We start from the raw sequence: 23,960 nt of genomic DNA on the forward strand, positions 1-23,960 counted from the left end.
TGACCGGCTACTCTTATCTATATAGGTAGCGGAAAATGACTGCAGTGTAAAACATAGGCTAGGCCTGCAACACTATAATCCTACGATGCTGATACAATAACAATACAACTCATATAACTTTAAACAATAATCATTAGTAAACTCACAATTTGCTGAACTCCCTTGGGTATCAAACCGGCATCTGAATCTTAAATAGTGAAAATAGCTAAAGGAATACCCTACACATTACAATGACTTCCATTCTCATGGATGGTAATGGTAAAGTGAAACATAATCTCAAATGGGACGTCCATGGATGTTACCCGCAACCCATGTAAACATATAAAAAATTGCCCGTTGGCAGCACACTCCCCGTCTGGTATCTAAATAGATGCCACAAATATTCTAAATACGTAAGATAGTGTTCATTCAAATAATCAAGTCTAGTTCGATAGAACCAATAGCAAGAGCTCTTGTATGGGTCTTGACAATGTTCTCATCGTACCATCTTGGCTTGCTTCCACCAACATTTTTCTGACGCAACCATCTGCGCTCATTTCTGTCTTAACAATGCGTCCTAGTGGCCAATTGTTCCTATGTCTTCCATTTTCCTTAATGAGGACAACATCGCCTTTCTCCAAATTTCTCTTCTGTTTCTGCCACTTTGGTCTAGTTTGTAGCAGCGGTATATACTGTTTTCGCCACTTTTTCCAAAACATATTCGCAAGATATTGAATACGCCGCCACTGGTTACGGAGCAAGTCATTGCGACTGAAAGTTCCTTCAGGTGCGGTTACTGGAGACTTTTTCATTGTTAACAACATATTTGGTGAAAGATTGAGTGGCAACTCTTGGTCGTTGGTGTTTGGTAATAACGGCCGTGCATTAAAAATAGCTGCGACCTCAGACATCAAAGTCACCAGTACTTCATGTGTCAGCTAACTAGCGTCGACTTCTCTCAACATAGGATCCAATATTCGACGTGCAATACCGATCATACGTTCCCATGCTCCGCCCATATGGGAAGTATAGGGAGGGTTAAATAGCCATTCACACCCATTGCCAAGTAAATAACGTTTCACACAATTTACGTCCTTCTCAGTGAGGCATCTTCCAATTTCATTGCAGGCTCCCACAAAGTTGGTACCGCAGTCCGATCTCCGATCTGTTTCGCCGGCCCTCTCATTGCAAAAAATCTCCGTAAGCATGAACTATCCATGGCTTCTATAACCTCTATATGCACCCCTCTGGACACTAAACAAGTGAACATTACAGCCCACCTCTTGCTATGTGCCTGTCCGCCTCTAGTGCGACGAGCCGACACTAACCACGGTCCTAATACATCAACACCTACGAAGGTGAATGGAGGTGCAGATGTAAGTCTCTCCTTTGGGAGATCTCCCATTAGTTGAGTTTCCAACTTTCCTCTCAGTCGTTTACAGATTACACAGCAATGTATGATCTTTGATAATATGTAACGTTTTCCTCCTATTACCCAATACCCTTCGTTCTGCAAGGTTCTAAGTGTAAAGAGCCGTCCTTGATGCTTACATAGTTGATGGCAGTGTTGAATTATTAACTCCGTCACATGATGATTTTTGCGCAACAGCACCGGGTGCATTTCCTTTTCGGACACATGAGCATTGCAAACTCTGCCGCCAACTCTTAGGATTCCATCTTTGTCTAGATTTGGGTTTAGTTTCCCAAATGTGCAGCCTTTAAGTACATCTCCATTCACCAAACTCACAATCTCTTCTCTGAATGCTTCATTCTGTGTAGACGTTAGGATCACATTCTTGGCCTTCTGAAATTCTTCCAGAGACCTGGGCTGCTGGCAAATATGCCAACCATTGCAGTTCGCTGCATTTCTTTCCGTTATTTTACTTCTGGAATGTATGATGTGAATGAGATTGGCAAAGGCTCTCATTAGTCTATTCCAACTTGAGAATTTAGAGAATCTTTCGCTTCCAAGACAGGCACCGTACACTACTGGTTTGCGACACGTCACTGTTGGCCGTACTTCTGGATCATCTTTTATTTCGTGATTTGTGAGTTCACATGGAGCATATGGCAACGATGGTTTTGGTTTTCGCAAGAATTCAGGGCCTGTTATCCATGGTGATTCCTGCAATTCTTTAACTTTAACAGAGCGTGTAGCTTTATCTGCGGGGTTTAACTCGGTTCGGACATACCGCCATTGCTCTTGGCTGGTGGTTCTGTGGATCCTGCTCACTCTGTTAGAGACATACATGTAAAAACGTCGACTATGACTACTTTGCTGTCTGTATAGAAGCATGATTCATCAATCTGCAGATTGAGTTCTTTTACCAACTCTTCCACTTCCGCTGCAAGGACAGCTCTGCAAAGCTCGAGCCATGGTATGGTTGTAGCTGCTTTTGGAGCTAGTTTAGCTTTTCCCATCACAAAGCTTATGTGTATCTGACAACTACCGTCAGTTGTTCTAAGGTATGTAACTGCACCTATTGCTTTGTCAGATGCATCAGAAAATGTGTGCAACTCCCTACGAATTGACTGTTTTGCTGGGAAAGGAGTGTATGAACTCTGGATCTGTACAGAAGAGAGTGATTTAAGGAATCTCTCCATCTCTGCCATTGAGCAAGATCGATTTCTTGGATGTTAGTTGCAAGATCATGAGGAGCAAAGGCTGCTATAACTTCTTTATTGTTTGATGCTATTTTGTGTAGTTTAATGTTAGCCGTAGCTAATGTTTCTAGTACGTGTCAACAAATCAATTGCTTCTCTGGTTGAAGCAGACGATTTCAGAACATCGTCGACGTAGAAGTTTGATTCGACAAATGCCCTAGCATCACTTCCAAATTCACTTTCTCCTTCTTTAGCAGTTCTGCACAATCTCAGTGTGGCAACAGCTGGTGAAGGTTTATTGCCAAATATATGTACCTTCATTCTATAAGTTACCAGGTTCGCATTTGGGTCATTATCTTCATACCATAAGAATCATCAATTCTGCCTCATAATCAAGTGGTGGTATCTGGTCTGCGATTGGCCTGAGGTGAGAGAAGTATTTTGCCACTTCCGGAGTTGGAATTTCGGCCCTACTTCCAGGGATAGCATTGCATTCAAGCTAGTTAGGTGCAGGTATTCTTACTTTACCATCGTTCGATTCGATGATAAGACCTTTGGCTAGTCGACCGCTTGCTTCTGTCGTGCCAGAACATGTTCTAAGAGTAAATGGTATAGACTGACTCTATTTTATGCAGGTCAAAAACTTCAGTTTTAGCAAGTGATCTGTTGCTTTGGTCATCCAGAATGACATATACCTTAATCGATTTGTATGGTTTTCCTTCCATGTATACCCTGGCCAGGCATATTCTGGCGCAGGATTTGCCTGAAGTCTCAGGTCCGCATACATCTGTACAAGCTGATGTCACAGCTTTTGGCTCCCCGCCGTGCGTTTGAACGGATTTGTTTGGTTGATAATCGGCGTGTTGTAATACTAAAAATGACGTTTACTATTACAGGTTTCGCACTGTATGTCTGCTTTACAGTCTCTCGCTATATGAGAAGTCGACGCCAAACAGCGGAAATCGGTTTTCCTTTAGCCTTTTTTCTTCATGTGACTTCGATGCAAAGGTCCTACAAATGATAAGCATGTGAGAGCCACGATGCAATGGGCACATTCCGTCCTTCACTTGACCAATTTCGGTTTTCTGCACAGTGGTCTTCTTTACCATTGCTGTGGCATGCTGAAACCTTGACCTATCACTCCTACTTTCATCCAGCTTCTTTGGCACATCTGGATCCCTAAGCTTATAGGCCATGTTACTGAGGAAGTCTGAAAATGTGTGAAAGTCTGGGAAAGTTGCTAGCTCCTTTTTGCGACTAGTTACTTTGTCTCTTCATTTGTTGATCACAAAAGACGGCAGCTTCTCAACTATCGGGTTCAACCCATGGGGTGTATTTAGGATGATCAGATGAGGCAATTCCTCCATCTGAGCAGCTGCATCTCTACACGTGTCTGCTAACTCTAACAAGATTTTTGTATCGTTTGGTTTTATTCGGCTGAAGTTGGTGAGCCTCTTTATAATCTCCGAAGAGATGACTGTCTGATTCCCAAACCGCTTCTCCAGTTCCAACCAGGCACCATTATAAGCCTTCTCGACGTCTCCTACGTTTCTCAGCCGATATCGATCTACCAATCTTCTTACCTCTTCGGATGTATACTTACTAAGGAAAGTTAGTTTTTCCACTGTATCTATACACCCAGCTTTCACGAGGCTGTGGAAGGATCTCCTCCATGGTAGGAACATTAGTGGGTCTCCGGAGTAAACATCCGGTTCCTGAATGGGTAGCCTATGTCGTGCCATCATCTTGATGTATTCTTCTGTAATCGATTTGAAAGGAGGGGGCCGATGGATTTAGTTTAGGCTCCGACTTGGATTCTGTTGTGAGATTGAGTAAAGGTGTTGGAGCAGTTCCACTAATTTTGACTTTTGGTGTACACTCATGCAGGCGTTTTTCTGTGTAAACTGCACCGCAGCCAACGTCTTTAATAGGCGAGTTAAGCGAAGGCAGTGGTTGGTACAATGTAGGATTTGCACTTCCTAGATCAGATGGTTCTGGAGTTAGATCAAGAGCTGGTGTAGGCATTGGTCTGTTATGTTTAGGTGTCGTTATTGAATTAAATTGTTGTTGGTCTTGATGGGACATGTTGCTAATCATTTCTTTATTCAGTACAGTTTTACTGTTATCAGCATGCCCAGGACTAAGTTTCACTACATACGCTCGAGTTCGGGCATAAACTAACATGCGGTTACCGCAGAGCAACTCGTCGAGTAATGTTACTGTACTCGGTAATAAACGCCAATTAACTAACAACTATGCTAAACTCTATAGCATTAAAAATATATATCACTACAGTATTATGATTAAACAATAGTGTCAATTAAGATTTCCTTTGGGCTTTGGGCCTCATATGATTCTGACGTTATGAATGAAATTAAGTTAAAAATGATTACGACTACTTCACTGACTGGCTACTCTTATCTATATAGGTAGCGGAAAATGGCTGCAGTGTAAAACATAGGCTAGGCCTGCAACACTATAATCATACGATGCTAATACAATGACAATACAACTCATATAACTTTAAACAATAATCATTAGTAAACTCACAATTCGCTGAACTCCCTTGGGTATCAAACCGGCATCTGAATCTTAAATAGTGAAAATAGCTAAAAGAATACCCTACACATTATTACAATGACTTCCCTTCTCATGGATGGTAATGGTGAAGTGAAACATAATCTCAAATGGGACTTCCCTGGATGTTACCCGCAACCCATGTAAACATATAAAAAATTGCCAGTGGGCAGCACAAATACTTTGGCTATAAATTTCTATTATTAATAGCATTTTTTAATTTTTTGGTGACGTCACACTCACACTATAGTTAGCATGCATACGTCATAAGCTAGATTACGCCACCTTTTCCTAGTAAGGCAAACTTTCCCGGCGTGATTTTTTTCATGGATAAACAAACACCACAGCTTTGCACATGAATGCCTTGCCTAGCTAGGGCTACAATAGCCGCATAGTTAGCATATAATACTTAAACAACTGAATTATTCTTAGGTCCCATAGTTACTTTATTTTCTTATTTTAATTTATTTCTTTCGAAAGTGTACTTTTTATCACATATAATTGCACTGTCTACTTAGGCCTAGTCCTAGTCTTCTTATGCCTCATTGTCCCTCGCTATACACAGTACATACGGTAGGCTAGCCCTCCCCACTCTACAGACATTTGCTAGGCAACAGAACGTGGTTGCACCTTTCTTCCCAGGTGTTCATGAAACATTTGCATATTGTTAGCTAACCAGCTGCGTGTATTCCTTTGTGAAAATGAGTACCGCGTCGTACTTATTTCCACAAAGCATTTGCATCACCTATGGAAAGGGCGAACTTCGAATTGTCTCCATATCTTCGCTAATTATTATCACCGTAATTTAGCTTACACTTATGCATGGAGGGAGCACTTAAAATGTACAATAATAATTTCACTACCCGAAAAACCCCAAACTTTATTCATGCATTACATAAATAGTTTCATCTTGCTGTACTCCAACATCACTGGCGCATATAGTAACAACCAACTAGCAGACCATTTCCGGTCACACATTACTCTCCATAACGCAGCTCCCCCTAGTTCCGTGACCTCTGTGTCTCTCACAGGATCTAGCAGTCATTGTGAAAGAATCACAAAACACGTGAATACATGAAGTGCTGTGTCGAGTGGGCTCTCAATTAGCCGCCTAGCTAGGCCTACGCCTTCTTCAACAATTTTTACTTCGGAAAACTTAGATGTTTGTGGTCTGTAGATTATGATTACATCCAAAGGCAGCGTAATAAGGCAGGTAGGAGTTTCAGCAATACTTTTTGTTTTTGGTAATTGTCTGGTCTTAGAGAGGCGGATCAACGAATTTCAGAGCAGTGTTTTGTGTGTGGCGCGTCCAGTGTCCATGTGCTTGTTTAGGTTTTGGTTCGGCAGAAATGACGTCATCACCCAATTAGCATGTTGTTTATTAGCCAGGTTCTCACGAGAGCCCTAGTATCCGGAACGGGCGCTAACCGTTAGCACCTGTGTGAGAACGCCCGATCGGTTAGCGCTAACCGTTAGCAGTATCCGGATATCGCTAACGGTTAGCAAGCGCTATCGGTTAGCAAGTTAAGCGCGTTTTTATCATCAACTAATCACACGTACACGTTTACAATTTTCAGTTTCTTATTGGCCAGTGATTCGATAATCATATTTTGTTGGTATACGGATCGGGATTTTCTCGTATGGACGCACGGCAGCTAACGGTTAGCAGGATCCGGATCCTACTAACCGCTAGTAGCCGTGTCAGAACATAGCCACTATGAATATCTGTGCCAACTGAGAGATGCTAAAATATAGTCTCTTTTAATTGCCCTAAAATAGCATGAAAAGCGGGATTATTTAAAAGTAAAGAGATTCCAGGTATTACTAACAGTTTAATTTATATATATATATATATATATATTATATCTGTCTCTTATACACATCTAGATGTGTATAAGAGATCTTATAATATATATTTACCCCTTATTAATATTTTTTTTTTCTCTTTTGTGGGAGTCAAACCCACATTTATTTCAAGCACATAATATTTCTTCAACTTTCCATTTCACAATAAAGATCACACAACATTATATTAATAATAACATCTTAATTAGGCACTTATAAACATTTAATATTGCAAGATCCAAACATTGCAGTTACCAATGTAAATAGTGGGATAAAATTGGAAAAGGCTTATACGATATTTTCGTTCTCTCCTTTACATTATACTGTATACTGTCCTTTAAAATTAATAATAATAACTAAATGTTATTGATTAAATTATTATATTGCTTTGAAATGTGTTATAATACATGAGCTTAGTCTAATATTTATATATGCAGTAAATACCATATTGTTTACACTTCTCACTACCTACAACACTATCACACACAACATCATTGACAACTGAGGATACGTTCTTAACTCATTATTATGTTATATACTCTAAAAATTATCAATAACAACTTAAAATTTCGATTTTCATTGATTTACGCCTTTGAGTTATGTCATAAGAAATTAGCTGCTGTTTAAATTTTCTATAAGCAGTGAATAACATTATTATACATTTCAGTACCTACAACATTACCGCCGACAACGTCAGTGACAACTGAGGGTACGTTATTAGATCATAAGTATTTTTATATTATGCTAAAAGTTATTAAAAATAACTAAGTGTTTTGAACTTCATTGTTATATACTTTGAAATATGTTATAATAAATTAGTTACTGTTTATTAATTACATAGGCCTACGTAGTAAATCATTTTTTTTTTCTATACAACTCAGAATCTACAACACTACTGTCAACAACATCAGCGACAACTGAGGGTACGTTATTAATTCTAAGAACTAAAAGTTATCCATATCAACTAAAAGTTGTTGAATTTCATTGTTTTATACCTGAAAATAGGTTAAAATAATTTAGCTACTATTTAATCGAAACATTAGCAATAATTCGCATGTTTTTGTACCCTTTAGTACTTACAACACAACCGCCGACAACGTCAGTAACAACTGAGAGTATGTAGTTAATGTTGTATATGCAATATTCTTAATAAAATATTTTTGATTACATTATTATATTGCTTTGAAATATGTTATTATACATGAGCTCCAGTCTAATATTTACTTATGCAGTAAATCTCATTGTTTACACTTCTCAGCACTTACAACACTACCGCCCACTACATCAGTGACAACTGAGGGTACGTTCTTAATTCATTATTATGTTATATATGCTAAAAGTAACTCCCACCTACCGCCAACAACGTCAGTCACAACTGAGGGTACGTTATTAACTAATGAATATTTTTATTTTTACTAAGAATTTTTTTTTTATATTTCTCAGTACCTACAACACTACAGCCAACAACGTCAGTGACAACTGAGGGTATGTACATAATGTTGTATATTCTTAAAGTTAATCATAATAACAAAATGTTTTTGATTACATTATTTAAAACATAAATATGTTATAATAAAATAGTTACTGTGTATTTAGATACGTAGTAAATAATTTTTATTCTATAGAACACAGTATCTACTACACTACAGCCGACAACATCAGTGACAACTGAGGATAAATAAGTAATTCATCAATACATTATATTTGCTAAGAGTTATCAATAATAACTAACCGTTTCGAACTTCATTGCTTTATATCTTTCAAATAAGTAAAGATAAATTAGTTCAGTACACTTTTATATTTACGTATGAAGTAAATCACATTTTTATACTTCTCAGTACCTACAAAACCACAGCCAACTACATCAGTGACAACTGAGGGTACGTTCTTAACTTATTATTATGTTATATATACTAAAAGTTATCAATAACAAAAGAAAATTTCGATTTTCATTTATATATACATTTGAGTTATGTTATAAGAAATTAGATACTGTTTAATTTTTCTATAAGCAATGAATCACATTTTGTTTATACATTTCAGTACCTACCACACTACCACCGACAACGTCAGAGACAACTGAGGGTACGTTATTAACTTATGAATATTTTTATATTATTCTTAAAGTTATTAAAATAAATAGTGTTTTGAACTTCATTGTTATATACTTTGAAACTGTTTACAATAAATTAGTTACTGATTTTTAATTTACAAACATACTAAGTATTTTTTTTTAAATATTTCTCAGTACCTACAACACTACAGCCGACAACGTCAGTGACAACTGAGGGTATGTACATAATGTTGTATATTCTTAAAGTTATTCATAATAACTAATGTTATTGATTACATTATTATATTGCTATGAAATGTGTTATAATAATTGAGCTACAGTTTAACATATGCATTAAATCAGATTATTTACACTCCTTAGCACCTACAACACTACCGCCCACTACATCAGTGAAAACTGAGGGCACGTTTTTAACTTATTGGATATATCCTAAAAGTTATCAATAACAAAAGAAAAGTTCGATTTTCATTGATTTATACATTTGAGTTATGTTATAAGAAATCAGATACTGTTTAATTTTTCTATAAGCAGTAAATCACATTTTGTTTATACCTTTCAGTACCTACCACACTACCTCCGACAACGTCAGTGACAACTAAGGGTACGTTATTAAATCATGAATATTTTTATATTATGCTTAAAGTTATTAAAATAAATAAGTGTTTTGAACTTCATTGTTATATACTTAAAAATGTTTACAATAAATTAGTTACTGATTTTTTATTTACAAACATACTAAGTAATTTTTAAATACTTCTCAGTACCTACAACACTACAGCCGACAACGTCAGTGACAACTGAGGGTATGTACATAATGTTGTATATTCTTAAAGTTATTCATAATAACTTTAAGTATGTAAATAATATTGTATATTCTTAAAGTTATTCATAATAACTAAATGTTTTTGATTACATTATTATATTGCTAGAAACGTGTTATAATATATGAGCTACTGATTAATAATTTCATATGTATTAAATCCCATTAGTTACACTTCTCAGCACCTACAACACTACCGCCCACTACATCAGTGACAACTGAGTATACGTTCTTAACTTATTATTATGTTATATATCCTAAAAGTTATCAATAACAAAAGAAAAGTTCGCTTTTTATTGATTTTTACATTTCAGTTATTTCATAAGAAATTAGATACTGTTAAATTTTTCTATAAGCAGTAAATCACATTTTGTTTATAACTTTCAGTACCTACCACACTACCGCCGAAAACGTCAGTGACAACTGAGGGTACGTAATTAAATCATGAATATTTTTATATTATGTTTAAAGTTAATAAAATAAATAAGTGTTTTGAACTTCATTGTTATATACTTTGAAATATGTTATAATAAATTAGTTACTGTTTATTAATTACATAGGGCTACGTAGTAAATAATTTTAATTTACAAACATACTAAGTAATTTTTTTAAACATTTCTTAGTACCTACAACACTACAGCCGACAACGTCAGTGACAACTGAGGGTATGTACATAATGTTTTATATTCTTAAAGTTATTCATAATAACTAAATGTTTTGATTACATTATTACATTGCTATGAAATGTGTTATAATACATGAGCTACAGTTTAATAATTTCATATGCATTAAATCCCATTATTTACACTTCTCAGAACCTACAACACTACCGCCCACTACATCAGTGACAACTGAGTGTACGTTCTTAACTTATTATTATGTTATATATACTATAAATATCAATAACAAAATAATATTTCGATTTTCATTGATTTATACATTTGAGTTATGTTATACGAAATTAGATACTGTTTAATGTTTCTATGAGCAGAGAATCACATTTTGTTTATACCTTCTGATATGTAGCCAGGCCATTAAAGAAGTTGACTTTCTGAAAATTCTTGGTGTTTATCTTAGCTCTAATCTCAAATGGGATCTCCAGGTTCTAGATATGACAAAACGTGCTAATAGTAAATTAAACTTTTAACTAAATTCTCAATCCCTTGCAAAGACTTGTTAACCGTTTACATGGGTTTATGTTAGACCTACAGTGGAGTATGTTGCGCCGGTTTGTCACCCCGGTCTCACTAACAAGCAAAACAATATTATTGAGCGAGTCCAAAAACGTGCGTGCCGCATAATCTTAGGCAGGCACTACGTTTCGTACGATGATGCTGTCCAAAAACTCAACCTACTAACCAGTGACGCAAGACGTGCCTTGTTATGCAAATCATTTGCCAAATCTTTGCTCAAAAGTTAATTCCGTAATTGGCTTCCCCCTTTAAGAGAACGGATGCATAATTAGGAACTAAGAAACAATAAAGATCTTACCTGCCCTCGTTTTGACACCTTGCGTTACAAAAATAGCCCCATTCCCTACCTTGTCAATGCTCTTAATAATAATAAATAAATAAACAAATAATAATAATAATAATAATAATAATAATAACAATAATACTAATAATAATAAGTATAATAAAGATAATTTTTATGATGAGGATAATGATGATAAGTACTGCATATTAGGTTTCTAGGTTTTCTGAGTTAATTTTCTATTCGTTTTTATATATTGATCTTGATGAATCGTTGTTTTTCTATGTTTCAAATATTTGTAAATAGACCTATATTCTTAATGTTTTTATATTTGTAAATTTTAATAATTTTATATTGTAACCATTTGTTGTAATTCAGTTTTTAACTGCGACGCATTTTGGAATAAACCTTAAATTGAATTGAATTTAATTGAATTATACATTTCAGTTATATTATAAGAAATTGGATACTGTTTAATTTTTCTATAAGCAGTGAATCACATTTTGTTTATACCTTTCAGTACCTACCACACTACCGCCGACAACGTCAGTGACAACTGAGGGTACGTTATTAAATCATAAATATTTTTATATTATGCTTAAAGTTATCAAAATAAATAAGTGTATTAAACTTCATTGTTATATACTTTGAAATTGTTTACAATAAATTAGTTACAGATTTTTAACTTACAAACATACTAAGTAATTTTTTAAAATATTTCTCAGTACCTACAACACTACAGCCGACAACGTCAGTGACAACTAATGGTATGTACATAATATTGTATATTCTTAAAGTTATTCATAATAACTAAATGTTTTTGATTACATTATTATATTGCTATGAAATGTGCTATAATACATGAGCTACAGTTTAAAAATGTCATATGCATTAAATCCCATTATTTACACTTTTCAGCACCTACAACACTACCGGCCACTACATCAGTGACAACTGAGGGTACGTTCTTAACTTATTATTATGTTATATATGATACTAAAAGGTATCAATAACAAAAGAAAATTTCGATATTCATTGATTTATACCTTTTGAGTTATGTTAAAAAATTAGATACCGTTTAATTTTTCTATAAGCAATAAATCACATTTTGTTTATACTTTTCAGTACCTACCACACTACCGCACACAACGTCAGTGACAACTGAGGGTACGTTATTAAATCATGAATATTTTTTATATTATGCTTAAAGTTATTAAAATAAATAAGTGTTTTGAACTTTATTGTTATATACTTTGAAATTGTTTACAATAAATTAGTTACTGATTTTTATTTTACAAACATACTAAGTAATTTTTTTTAAATATTTTTTAGTACCTACAACGCTACAGCCGACAACGTCAGTGACAACTGAGGGTATGTACATAATATTGTATATTCTTAAAGTTATTCATAATAACTAACTGTTTTTGATTACATTATTATATTGCTTTCGAATGTGTTATAATACATGAGCTACAGTTTCATAATTTCATATGCATTAAAACCCTTTATTTACACTTCTCAGCACTTACAACACTACCGCCTACTACATCAGTGACAACTGAGAGTACGTTCTTAACTCATTATTATGTTATAAATACTAAAAGTTATCATTAACAACTGAAAATTTTGTTTTCACTGATTTAAACCTTCGAGTTATGTTATTAGAAATTAGCTACCGTTTAGTTTTCTATAAGCAGTAAATCACATTTATTTATACCTTACAGTACCTACAACTCTACCGCCGACAACGTCAGTGACAACTGAGGGTACGTTAATAACTTATAAATATGCCTATATTTTGCTAAAACTTATTAATAATAACTAAATGTTTTGAACTACATTGTTATATACTTTGAACTATTTTAAAATAAATTAGTTACTGTCTTTCAATTTACAAACATACCAAGTAATTTTTTTTTTATATATATCTCAGTACCTACAACACTACAGCCGACAACGTCAGTGACAAATGAGGGTATGTACATAATGCTGTATATTCTTAAAGTTATTCATAATAACTAAATTGTTTTGATTACATTATTATATTGCTATGAAATGTGTTATAATACATAAGCTACAGTTTAAAAATTTCATATGCATTAAATCCCACTATTTACACTTCTCAGCACCTACAACACTACCGCCCACTACATCAGTGACAACAGAGGGTACGTTCTTAACTTATTACCTTATATATGATACTAAAAGGTATTAATAACAAAAGAAAATTTCGATATTCATTAATTTATACCTTTGAGTTATGTTATAAGAAATTAGATACTCTTTATTTTTTCTGTAAGCAGTGAATCACATTTTGTTTATACCTTTTAGTACCTAACACACTACCACCGACAACGTCAGTGACAACTGAGGGTACGTTATTAAATCATGAACATTTTTATATTATGCTTAAATTTATTAAAATAAAAAAGTTTTTTGGACTTCATTGTTATATACTTTGAAATTGTTTACAATAAATTAGTTACTGATTTTCAATTTACAAACATACTAAAGTAATTTGTTTAAATATGTAGAGTGTAATTTTCTTTTTTCTTTTTAAACTAAGCCAAAACAACGTAAATTACGTACCACAACGGTTTCGACCTTTATCAAAGGTCATCATCAGGTGAATGAACTAGACTAAGCTAGTTCGTACCATCGGTAGATCTTCTCCGATGACGTGCGCCCTCTGTGTTGTTATGAGGTTTTTTCCGGGGGCCCCCGGGTTCTGTCTGTTGGTGTAGGAGGTCATCATAGATGTGTGATAGCTCGTATGCTCCTTCGTCCCTGTTCATGGTGTTGTTATTCCTTCTGATCCAGATGGCCTCTTTGATGGTGCGTTGTACTCTGGAAGATTCCTTCCCCAAGATCTTTGTGTTGTTCCAATCTGGTAAATGATTGTTTACTACCATGTGATCCGTAATAGCAGACTTATGGATCACCGTAGATGTTGAGGCACGGGCTGCTCTGGTACGGACACCTCCTGCTGTGTTAGTGATGACATCTGTTTTGTGTTCTGATAACCTAGTTTTGAATGGTCTTCCTGTCTCCCCTACATATACTGCCTTGCAATTACTACAACTAACTTGGTATATTACACCACTAGTCTCTTCTTTCTTGATTTTATCTTTTGGATGGACCAGCATCTCCCGAATTTTGTTGAAGGGCTTGAAGTAAGCATTCATGTGATGTTTTTTCATACTTCTTTTAATCCTTTCGGATAGGCCTTTAACATATGGGATGCTAATATTTCCTCTTGTTTTATTTGATTGATCATCTCTTCTTTCTTGGTTCCCTTGCTGTTTCTTTTTCCTTAGTTCTTTTACTCTTTCCATTGACCAATCCGGGTAATTGCAGGCTTGTAGGGCTTTTCGTATGTTGTTCATTTCTCTTTTCTTTTCTCGGTCTGTAGCATGTACATGTTAGCAACCAATGGTGACACAGGACTGCCCATAGCCATACCAAATTTCTGTCTAAAGATAACATTGTTAAAAGAAAAATATGTGGTGGTTAAAACAAATTCCAATAGTTCAATGATGTTTTCTACATTTGTGAATAATTTGTTTAAATATTTCTCAGTACCTGCAACACTACAGCCGACAATGTCAGTGACAACTGAGGGTATGTACATAATGTTGTATATTCTTAAAGTTATTCATAATAACTAAATGTTTTTGATTACATTATTATATTGCTAAGAAATGTGAGCTACAGTTTAAACATTTCATGTGCATAAATTATATTATTTACACCTACAACACTACCGCCCACTACATCAGTGACAACTGAGGGTACGTTCGTAACTAATTATTATGTTATAAATACTAAAAGTTATCAATAACAACTGAAAATTTCGTTTTCTCTGATTTAAAACTTGAAGTTATGTTATTAGAAATTAGCTACCGTTTAGTTTTCTATAAGCAGTGAACCACATTTATTTTTACCTTTCAGTACCTACAACTCTACCGCCGACAACGTCAGTGACAACTGAGGGTACGTTATTAAATCATGAATATTTTTATATTATGCTTAAAGTCATTAAAATAAATAAGTGTTGTTGTGTTCGTTAATATTATTAGTAAGCCCTCTATGTTGGACTTTAGTTTGGAAACAAGGAAAATATGGCCAATTGAATATAGCAAGGCCGAAACCGTCTTTATCTAACTGACTAACCCACCAAATAACGGAATAGTTCATGTACGGAATATGGTTAAACTAATAATTCCATGATTACACGTGATGAAATATGTACAAGCGTTACTGGAATAAAAGGAAGTTGTCAGTCTGAGTAAACGTCGTCCGTATTGATTAATTGGCCATAACAGTAAAGACGGTTGCCGTGTATTGTCAAGTGGAAAGCCTAGATTACACTGAGTACTGTATAGCAGAATAGCGCTGGGCTAGCTGTCACATCTGATCATCATAGCAGAGGCCTAGGTTAGGCCTACGGTAATACGACTTAATTTATTTAAAGATAGAAATAGATTATATTGAGATCGGGACGGACGTCTGTGGATAAGCAGCACTAGAATAGTGCAGAAAAACTGTATAGCAGAATCTAATCTAAAATAAGTGCCATGTCAGTCCGATCTAAATTAAGTAAACAGTCATCGGCGATATCGTCGCTCGTGGTAACTGCTGCCCAAGCGAGGGCTGATTTAGCAGTGGCCAAGGCCAGGGAAAAGTTTAGGAAACGGAAATCCTAGGCTGCTAGGATGAATCTGGAAGCTGAAACGGAAATAGATAGGTTAGAGATTAGTGAAGCCGTAAAAGCAGCTCAGATCAAGTCAGATATTTTAGAAAAGGAAATTGGACGGCTAGAGAAAAATGATGTAATTGACATTCCAGAATTACCAAGCCAGGCCGGCCAAGCGCAAAGGTAGCAGAGTATATTTTAATGAATAGTGATGAGCAAGTCATGAATGAGGAAGATGAAGTAATTCAAGGAGTATTGGCAAGGCAAGAGGCGGATGCCGTGAATTTATCAGCTGAAGCATGTAGACCTGAAGCTCTACAAAAAGAGACGGTAGACACATCTCAAAGGCCAAATGCTTTAAAAAATGATAAAGCATGTACTCCACCCATGAGCAACAATGCTGAGGACAGTAAAATGACAGAAATCTTATAGAGACTTGTAATGCAACAAAATGAAGCAGGTCTCCCAAAGCCAGGGGTACCAACATTTAGTGGTGCAGATATACTTGAATACACTACATTTACACGCAATTTCATGTTACCGGTAGAGTCGAAGACAGATGATCCAGTACGAAGGCTGGAATTACTACTCAAATCAACTAGTGGTGATGCACAAGAAACTGTCAACTAATTACACCTCCTGCAGCTGGTTATAAAAGAGTTAAATAACTACTTGAAAGGGATTATGGACAGCCTGCAAGTATTGCTGCTGCCTATCATAAAAAGGCTACAAATTGGCCAAAACTGGAGATAAAGAGAGCCTAAGGAAGTTTGCAATATTCTTGACAAATTGTGCCAATGCAAAGCAGAATAACCCCGAGCTGATGGCAATGGATGGATATGAAATTTTAAAGATGCTGGCATCAAAGCTTCCAGTAGGCCTCCAACAAGGATGGATCAGGCATCTAGGAAAGATAAGAGAAAGGGAACTGAAAGTTCCAAAACTGGAAGATTTTGAGACGTTTGTAGGGAGAGAGTCCAGAAATATTAATGACCCAAGAGTGACTGGACTAGGATATCAGCAACGACCATCACTAACCACATATAAGAAAACACAGCCGAAAAGGGTTATGGCAACGACAATCAATTCCTGTTCGCACTGCAAAGCTTTGGACCATGGAATTGCCAATTGCCCTCAGTTCTCAAAGCTGTCGATAAAATAAAAATCTCAGGTGTGTTTTAAAGATGGTCTCTGCTATGGATGCTTGCGTGCTGGTCACAGGAAGCAAAATTGCCCTAAGAGAACAAAAATTGAATGTGTACAATGCAAGGGAAAACACCTGACAGTAATGCATGACCCAAACATTAATAAGTCTGTGAAAAAAGTATCCACAGGCTGTGTTGGTATAGACAAGCACAACCCGCTTATGGCGATTGTGCCTGTCAGAGTACAGGTAAAGAGGAGTAACGAAGTAATCACGACATATGCATTCATCGACAATGGTTGCCAAGCAGTGTTCATATCAGAGAAACTAAACAGAAAACTGAAGACCCAGGCTAAATATACAGGTTTACTCATTAAGACTTTGAACCTAGAAGACAGGGTCAGTGTCAAGATGGTGGCAGACCAGTTACAGGTAGCCAGCATTTTAGAAGCCAACTACATTGATTTGCCTTCTGTCTATGTTCAAGATAGCATCCTAGTAACAACCAACGATGTGCCCAGACAGAATGACCTATCCAAATGGCCACATCTCAGGCAAATCAGATTACCAAATGTCAATGAAGTTTGCCTCATGCCTGAGGTATCAATGATAATTTGAGTAAACGTTCCTGCTGTTTCCATGTCATTAGAAGTGATCAAGGGAAGACTAGGGCAACCATATGCGATAAGGTCTCCCTTATGATGGCTGTTGTATGGATTACCAGGAAAATCAGTTAATCGGCAGGAAGTGAGGGTTAACTTTTGTAAAGTTGATCCATTGGAACAACAATTGAAGGAATACTTTAATATGGAATTTAGTGAGAGGTTATCTGGGAGTAAACTGATTCCATCCGTTGAAGACAAAAGGTTCCTATATATTATGGATATCACAATCTGCAAGGTTGATGGACACTTTCAGGTAGCCCTGCCATTGAGAAGCCATGAGGTTGTGTTTCCAAATAATAAATTGCAAGCAGAGATGTTTGCAGGAAGATTGAGGAGTAAGTTAATCAAGAATCCTAAACATTTAAAAGGTTACAGTGAGTTTATGGCAGATCTGGTAAGCAAAGGGTACGCAGAGGAAGTGCCAGTAGAACAGGTTAATAGAAGTGATGGACGCACATGGTTCATTCCTCATCATGGTGTTTTCCACCAAAGGAAGCCTGATAAACTCCGAGTTGTATTTAATTGCCCTGTTACATACATGGGTATGTCATTGAATCAAGAACTTCTTCAAGGGCCTGACCTAACCAATCTATTATACGGAGTACTGCTACGATGGAGACAGGAACCAGTGGCCTTATTGGCTGATATTGAAAAAATGTTCTTTCAAGTCCGAGTGAGACCAACAGACTGTGACCTACTTAGGTACTTGTGGTGGCCAGATGGTAACTTGAACAGTGATCTTAAGGAATATCGAATGCGAGTTCACATCTTTGGAGCTATTTCGTCACCAAGCTGCGCCAATTATGTGTTGAGAAAGACTGCAATAGGGGCAGAAAATAAAGTTGCCCAAGCTGTAGAAGAGAGCTTTTATGTTGATAATTTTAAAAGTCAGAAACAAGTGAAGAAGAGGCTATTGACATAGTGGCGAAAATGCGAAAACTGCTACAGAATAGTGGATTTAACTTAACCAAGTGGGCCAGCAATAGTAGAAAAGTGTTGGAAACTATTCAGAGCAACATCGAGCCAAGGATGTAACAGGAAGTTACCTGCAAAACGACAAATTGCCTAAGGAACACGTTCTGGGCGAAAAGTGGTGTGCCGAGTCCGATAGCCTAGAATTCAGTGCAAAGACAGTAAGTAAGATTGCAACAAGAAGAAATATACTGTCTGTAGTAAGTGGTATCTATGACCCACTTGGCATTTGTTCGCCATACACATTGCAGGCTAAATTTATCCTTCAGTCATTATGCCGAGAAAAGATGGGATGGGATGACCCCATACCTGCTCAAAGCCAAAAGGAGTGGAAAGCATGGCTAGCCGATTTGTCTGGATTGGAAAACATCCGGATCCCACGGTGTTTAAAACCCAGTAATTTTGGAGAAGTAACCAACGCCCAATTGCATCATTTTGCCAATGCCAGTCTACATGGATATGGTACAGTTACATATCTTCGTTCACAAAATACAGCCGGAAATATCCATGTCGGTTTTGTGACAGCTAAAGCCAGAGTAGCTCCATTGAAACCACACACAATAGTAAAATTGGAATTGACAGCAGCTGCATCTGCTGTACGTCAGGATGATCTATTACACAGAGAGATGACGATTAAGTTGCAACCATCAATATTCTGGACAGATAGCCAAACTGTCCTAAAATACATATCAAATGAGAAGTCTAGATATCCTGTGTTTGTGGCTAACCGCGTTGCAGTTATTCGTGATGGATCAACATTGGAAGCATGGCGATATGTGCCAGGAAAACTTTATCCTGCCGACCATGCATCCATGGGACTTAAGGCACAAGATCTGATGAGACATAAGGAATGGATATCAGGGCCGGATTTCTTGGCTATGAGCCAGAAGGAATGGCCTGTTATGGAAGATATACCACCAAATGGCGATACATCGCACAATGACATCCAGGAAAGCCAGTGCAACGCAATTGGAGTAAGCGAAGCAATATGTCAATATGACAGTCTTTTGAATAGATTAATACGACACTACTCCGATTGGACAAAATTGAAGAGGGCTGTGGCATACTATATCATTCTAAAAGGCATGCTCCGAAAGGTGAAGGAAAGTCACCTACTTACGGCTAGGAAGCTGGAGGTAGCTGAGATTGCTATAATCAAATATATACAAACCACAAATTTCCCTCAAAAGGAATTGGGTAAAGGCAGCAATCTAACTAAACTAAACCCTAAACTAAATGAGGGAATTCTAAGAGTTGGGGCAGAATCGAAAATCCACCCATTCCCGAAAATATGAAACACCAGATCATTCTTCCAAGAAATCATCATGTGACTACCCTAATCATCCAACACATACACAAAAGGGTTGGCCATCAAGGATTAAATCACGTTCTGTCAGTACTAAAGCAGAAGTACTGGGTATTGAAAGTTGGACCACTAGTCCGGAGCATTGTGAAGCAATGTACTATTTGGAGGCGTGTAAAAGCAAAGTTCATTGAGCAGTTAATGGCTAATTTGCCTGTGGAACGTGTACAACCTGACGCACCTTTTGCAAATACAGTCATAGACTACTTCGGCCCCTTCGAAGTGAAATATGGAAGCACCTGTAGAAAAAGATACGGGGTAATCTTCACATGTATGGCACGCAGAGCTGTACATATTGAAGTAGCTGCATCTATGGATACCAGTTTCTGTATTATTGCTTTGCGCCGTTTTATAGCAAGGCGTGGCCAAGTGAAATACATTACCTCAGACAATGGCACAAATTTTGTAGGTGCCAAGGCAGAATTTGAATGCATCGATAGAAATAAGATGCAAGAATTTGCATGCAACCGAGGGATAGAATGGAAATTTAACCCACCGTCTGCCTCCCATTTTGGAGGCGTGTGGGAGAGGCAGATACGGACAATACGCCAAATCCTTAACAGTCTGTTGAATGAGCAGTTTATAAAAACGACTGGATCTGATGAACAGTTGAACACGTTCATGTGTGAAGTGGAGGCGATCATCAATAGTAGGCCTCTAACGAGAAATTCAGATGATCCAGATGATTTAGATGTAATTACTCCAAATTCTTTGCTACTACTGCAGCCTGCAGGTAATGCAATTGGAGAATTTAACGAAAAGGATATCTACGCACGAAAGAGATGGAAGCAGGTTTAATACTTAGCTGATATATTTTGGAAGCGGTGGACAAAAGAATACCTAACCACCCTACAATTGAGACAGAAGTGGATGAAACCAAGGGGAAATGTGCGTGCCGGAGATGTTGTACTCATTATTGATCAACAAGCACCTCGCAACTCATGGCTTATGGGTCTAGTGATAGAAGTCTTTGCGGACAACCATGGGCTAGTCCGAAGTGTGAAATTGAAAATCAAGTCTGGTATACTTACGACCAATCTCCAAGATTTGTTTGCTTTTAAAATATAATTCTCTGTAATTATTGTCTGAAATTGACAGGCCTTAATAATGCCGTTGATAGTGTGCAAGCCAAGCGCTGCCTGAAATATACAGCATTAATATTATTTACGGAGAATGTTGGAATATTCTCATTTATTTGAACTTTAAATTCATTGCTAAAGTTATAATCTAACAGATTAACACATATCATAATAAATCAAACGTTACACCATTATTGATTTCAAATAATTTTATAGAAGCTATGAAGCATGTGTAGCTGGATTTACCCCAGGTTGAAATCATTGATTTAGAACATTTGTTTCTTTTGAATCAGTGGACTTTAATCGATACTTAAACTTGTGATTCTCCTAAATGTGTCTTAATTATAGAGACTGAAATGACTTTAGATACATTATAATTGGTTTTAATATTCGTTTTAGTGTTCTTGTTGGTATTTAGTTAATTTGTTTTAAGAAAGTTTGAAGGTAAATGACGGTTATGACGCTATTAGATGGACAGTTATGATATGTTGTTGAACACATAATAGTAAGGTCGTTGCTTTTTACAGGAGCAACTGGGCCCCGGGATGTTGTGTTCGTTAATATTAGTAGTGAGCCCTCTATGTTGGACTTTAGTTTGGAACTAAGGAAAATATGGCCGATTGAATATTGCAGGACCGAAACCGTCTTTACCTGACTGACTAACCCACTGAATAACGGAATAGTTCATGTACGGAAAATGGTTAAACTAATAACTCCATGATTACACGTCATGAAATATGTACAAGCGTTACTGGAATAAAAGGAAGTTGTCAGTCTGAGTAAACGTCGTCCGTATTGATTAATTGGCCATAACATACATACTAAGTAAATTTTTTAAATATTTTTCAATACATAAAACACTACAGCCGACAACGTCAGTGACAACTGAGGGTACGTACTTAATGCTGTATATACTTAAGTTTAATAAGAATAACTAAATGTTTTTGATTACATTATTATATTGCTATGAAATGTGTTATAATACATGAGCTACTGTTTAATAAATTTATATGCATTAAATCCTATTATTTAAACTTCTTAGCACCTACAACACTAGCGCCCACTACATCAGTGACAACTGATGGTACGTTCTTAACTTAATATTATGCTATATATGATAAAACTTATCAATAACAACTAATAATTTCGATTTTCATTGATTTAGGCCTTTGAGTTATGTCATAAGAAATTAGCTGCTGTTTAATTCTATAAGCAGTGAATTACATTTGTTTATACATTTCAGTACCTACCACACTACCGCCGACAACGTCAGTGACGACTGATTGTACGTTATTCAATCATAAATATTTTTATATTGTGCTAAATTTATTAAAAATAATTAATTGTTTGAACTTCATTGTTATATACTTTGAAATATGTTATAATAAATTAATTACTGTTTATTAATTACATACGTAGTAAATATTTTTTTTTTCTCTACAACCCAGAATCTACATTACTACTGCCGACAACATCAGTGACAACTGAGTTTACATAATTAATTCATTAATAAATTATATTTAATAAAAGTTATTCAATAATAACTAAGCGTTTCGAACTTCATTGCTATATATCTTTCAAATCTGTAAAGATAAATTAGATCAACAACAATTATTATAATCTACAACACTACTGCCGACAGCATTAGTGACAACTGAAAATAAACAATTAATTCATTAATACATTATGTTTGATAAAAGTTATTCAAAAATATATAACCGTTTCGAACTTCATTGCTATATATCTTTCAAATATGTAAAGATAAATTAGTTCAGTACTGTTTAATATTTACGTATGCAGTAAATAATATTTTTATATTTCTTAGTACCTACAACACTACTCCCCTATACATCAGTGACAACTGAGGGTACGTTGTTAACTCTTTATTATGTTATATATAATAAAAGTTATCAAAATTTGAAAAAAAAATTACTAATTTCATTGTTGTATACCTTTCAAGTATGCTATGTTATAATTTAGCAACAGTTTAATATTCACATATGAAAGTAAATAACAATTGTATTATTCTAAAGAACTAACAACAGCACCGCAACAATAACTTTAACAAGATAGGGTACGCTCTTTAAATTATTAATATGTTATTTATGCTAAAAGTTATCAATATCAATCAAAAGTTATTGAACGTCATTGTTTTATACATGAAAAATAGGTTAAAATAAATTAGCTACTGTTTAATCGAAAAATTAGCAGTAATTCGCATGTGTCTATACCTTTCAGTACCTACAACACTACCGCCGACAACTTCAGTAACAACTGAGGGTATGTAGTTAATACAGTATATGCTATTTGCTTAATGTTATTAATAATATCTAAATAATTCTGATTACATGATTATATTGCTTTTAAATGTGTTATAATACATGAGCTCCAGTCTAATATTTACTTATGCAGTAAATCCCATTTTTTACACTTTTCAGCACCTACAACACTATCGCCCACTACATCGGTGACAACTGAGTGTACGTTCTTAAATTATTATTGTGTTATAAATGCTAAAATGTATCAATAACAACTGAAAATTTCGATTTTCATTGATTTATACCTTTGAGTTATGTTATAAAAAAATTAGCTACTGTTTAATTTTTCTATGAGCAGTGAATCACATTTATTTATACCTTTCAGTACCTACGACTCTACCGCCGACA

The 23,960-nt window shown here is 35.7% G+C and overlaps 3 protein-coding genes across 3 annotated transcripts; 2 read left to right on the forward strand and 1 right to left on the reverse strand.

The window, feature by feature from the left end:
* Positions 1-1,066: 1,066 nt before the first annotated feature.
* LOC117116936 lies at positions 1,067-2,592 on the reverse strand. Its single transcript, XM_033261074.1, has 2 exons — positions 2,312-2,592; positions 1,067-2,213 (listed from the first exon to the last, which is right to left on the reverse strand). The coding sequence occupies exons 1-2, from the start codon at positions 2,590-2,592 to the stop codon at positions 1,067-1,069; spliced, it is 1,428 nt and encodes a 475-aa protein (XP_033116965.1).
* A 16,547-nt stretch (positions 2,593-19,139) lies between these two features.
* On the forward strand, positions 19,140-20,147 carry LOC117116937. Its single transcript, XM_033261075.1, has one exon. The coding sequence runs from the start codon at positions 19,140-19,142 to the stop codon at positions 20,145-20,147; it is 1,008 nt and encodes a 335-aa protein (XP_033116966.1).
* LOC117116938 lies at positions 20,144-21,013 on the forward strand. The gene has a single exon (XM_033261076.1). It carries the CDS (start codon positions 20,144-20,146, stop codon positions 21,011-21,013), a length of 870 nt encoding a protein of 289 aa, XP_033116967.1.
* Positions 21,014-23,960: the final 2,947 nt, after the last annotated feature.

The sequence above is a fragment of the Anneissia japonica genome, unplaced genomic scaffold (genome assembly GCF_011630105.1).
Source record: "Anneissia japonica isolate Jap-2015-1 unplaced genomic scaffold, ASM1163010v1 scaffold624_len94709_cov209, whole genome shotgun sequence".
Lineage (NCBI taxonomy): Eukaryota > Metazoa > Echinodermata > Crinoidea > Comatulida > Comatulidae > Anneissia > Anneissia japonica.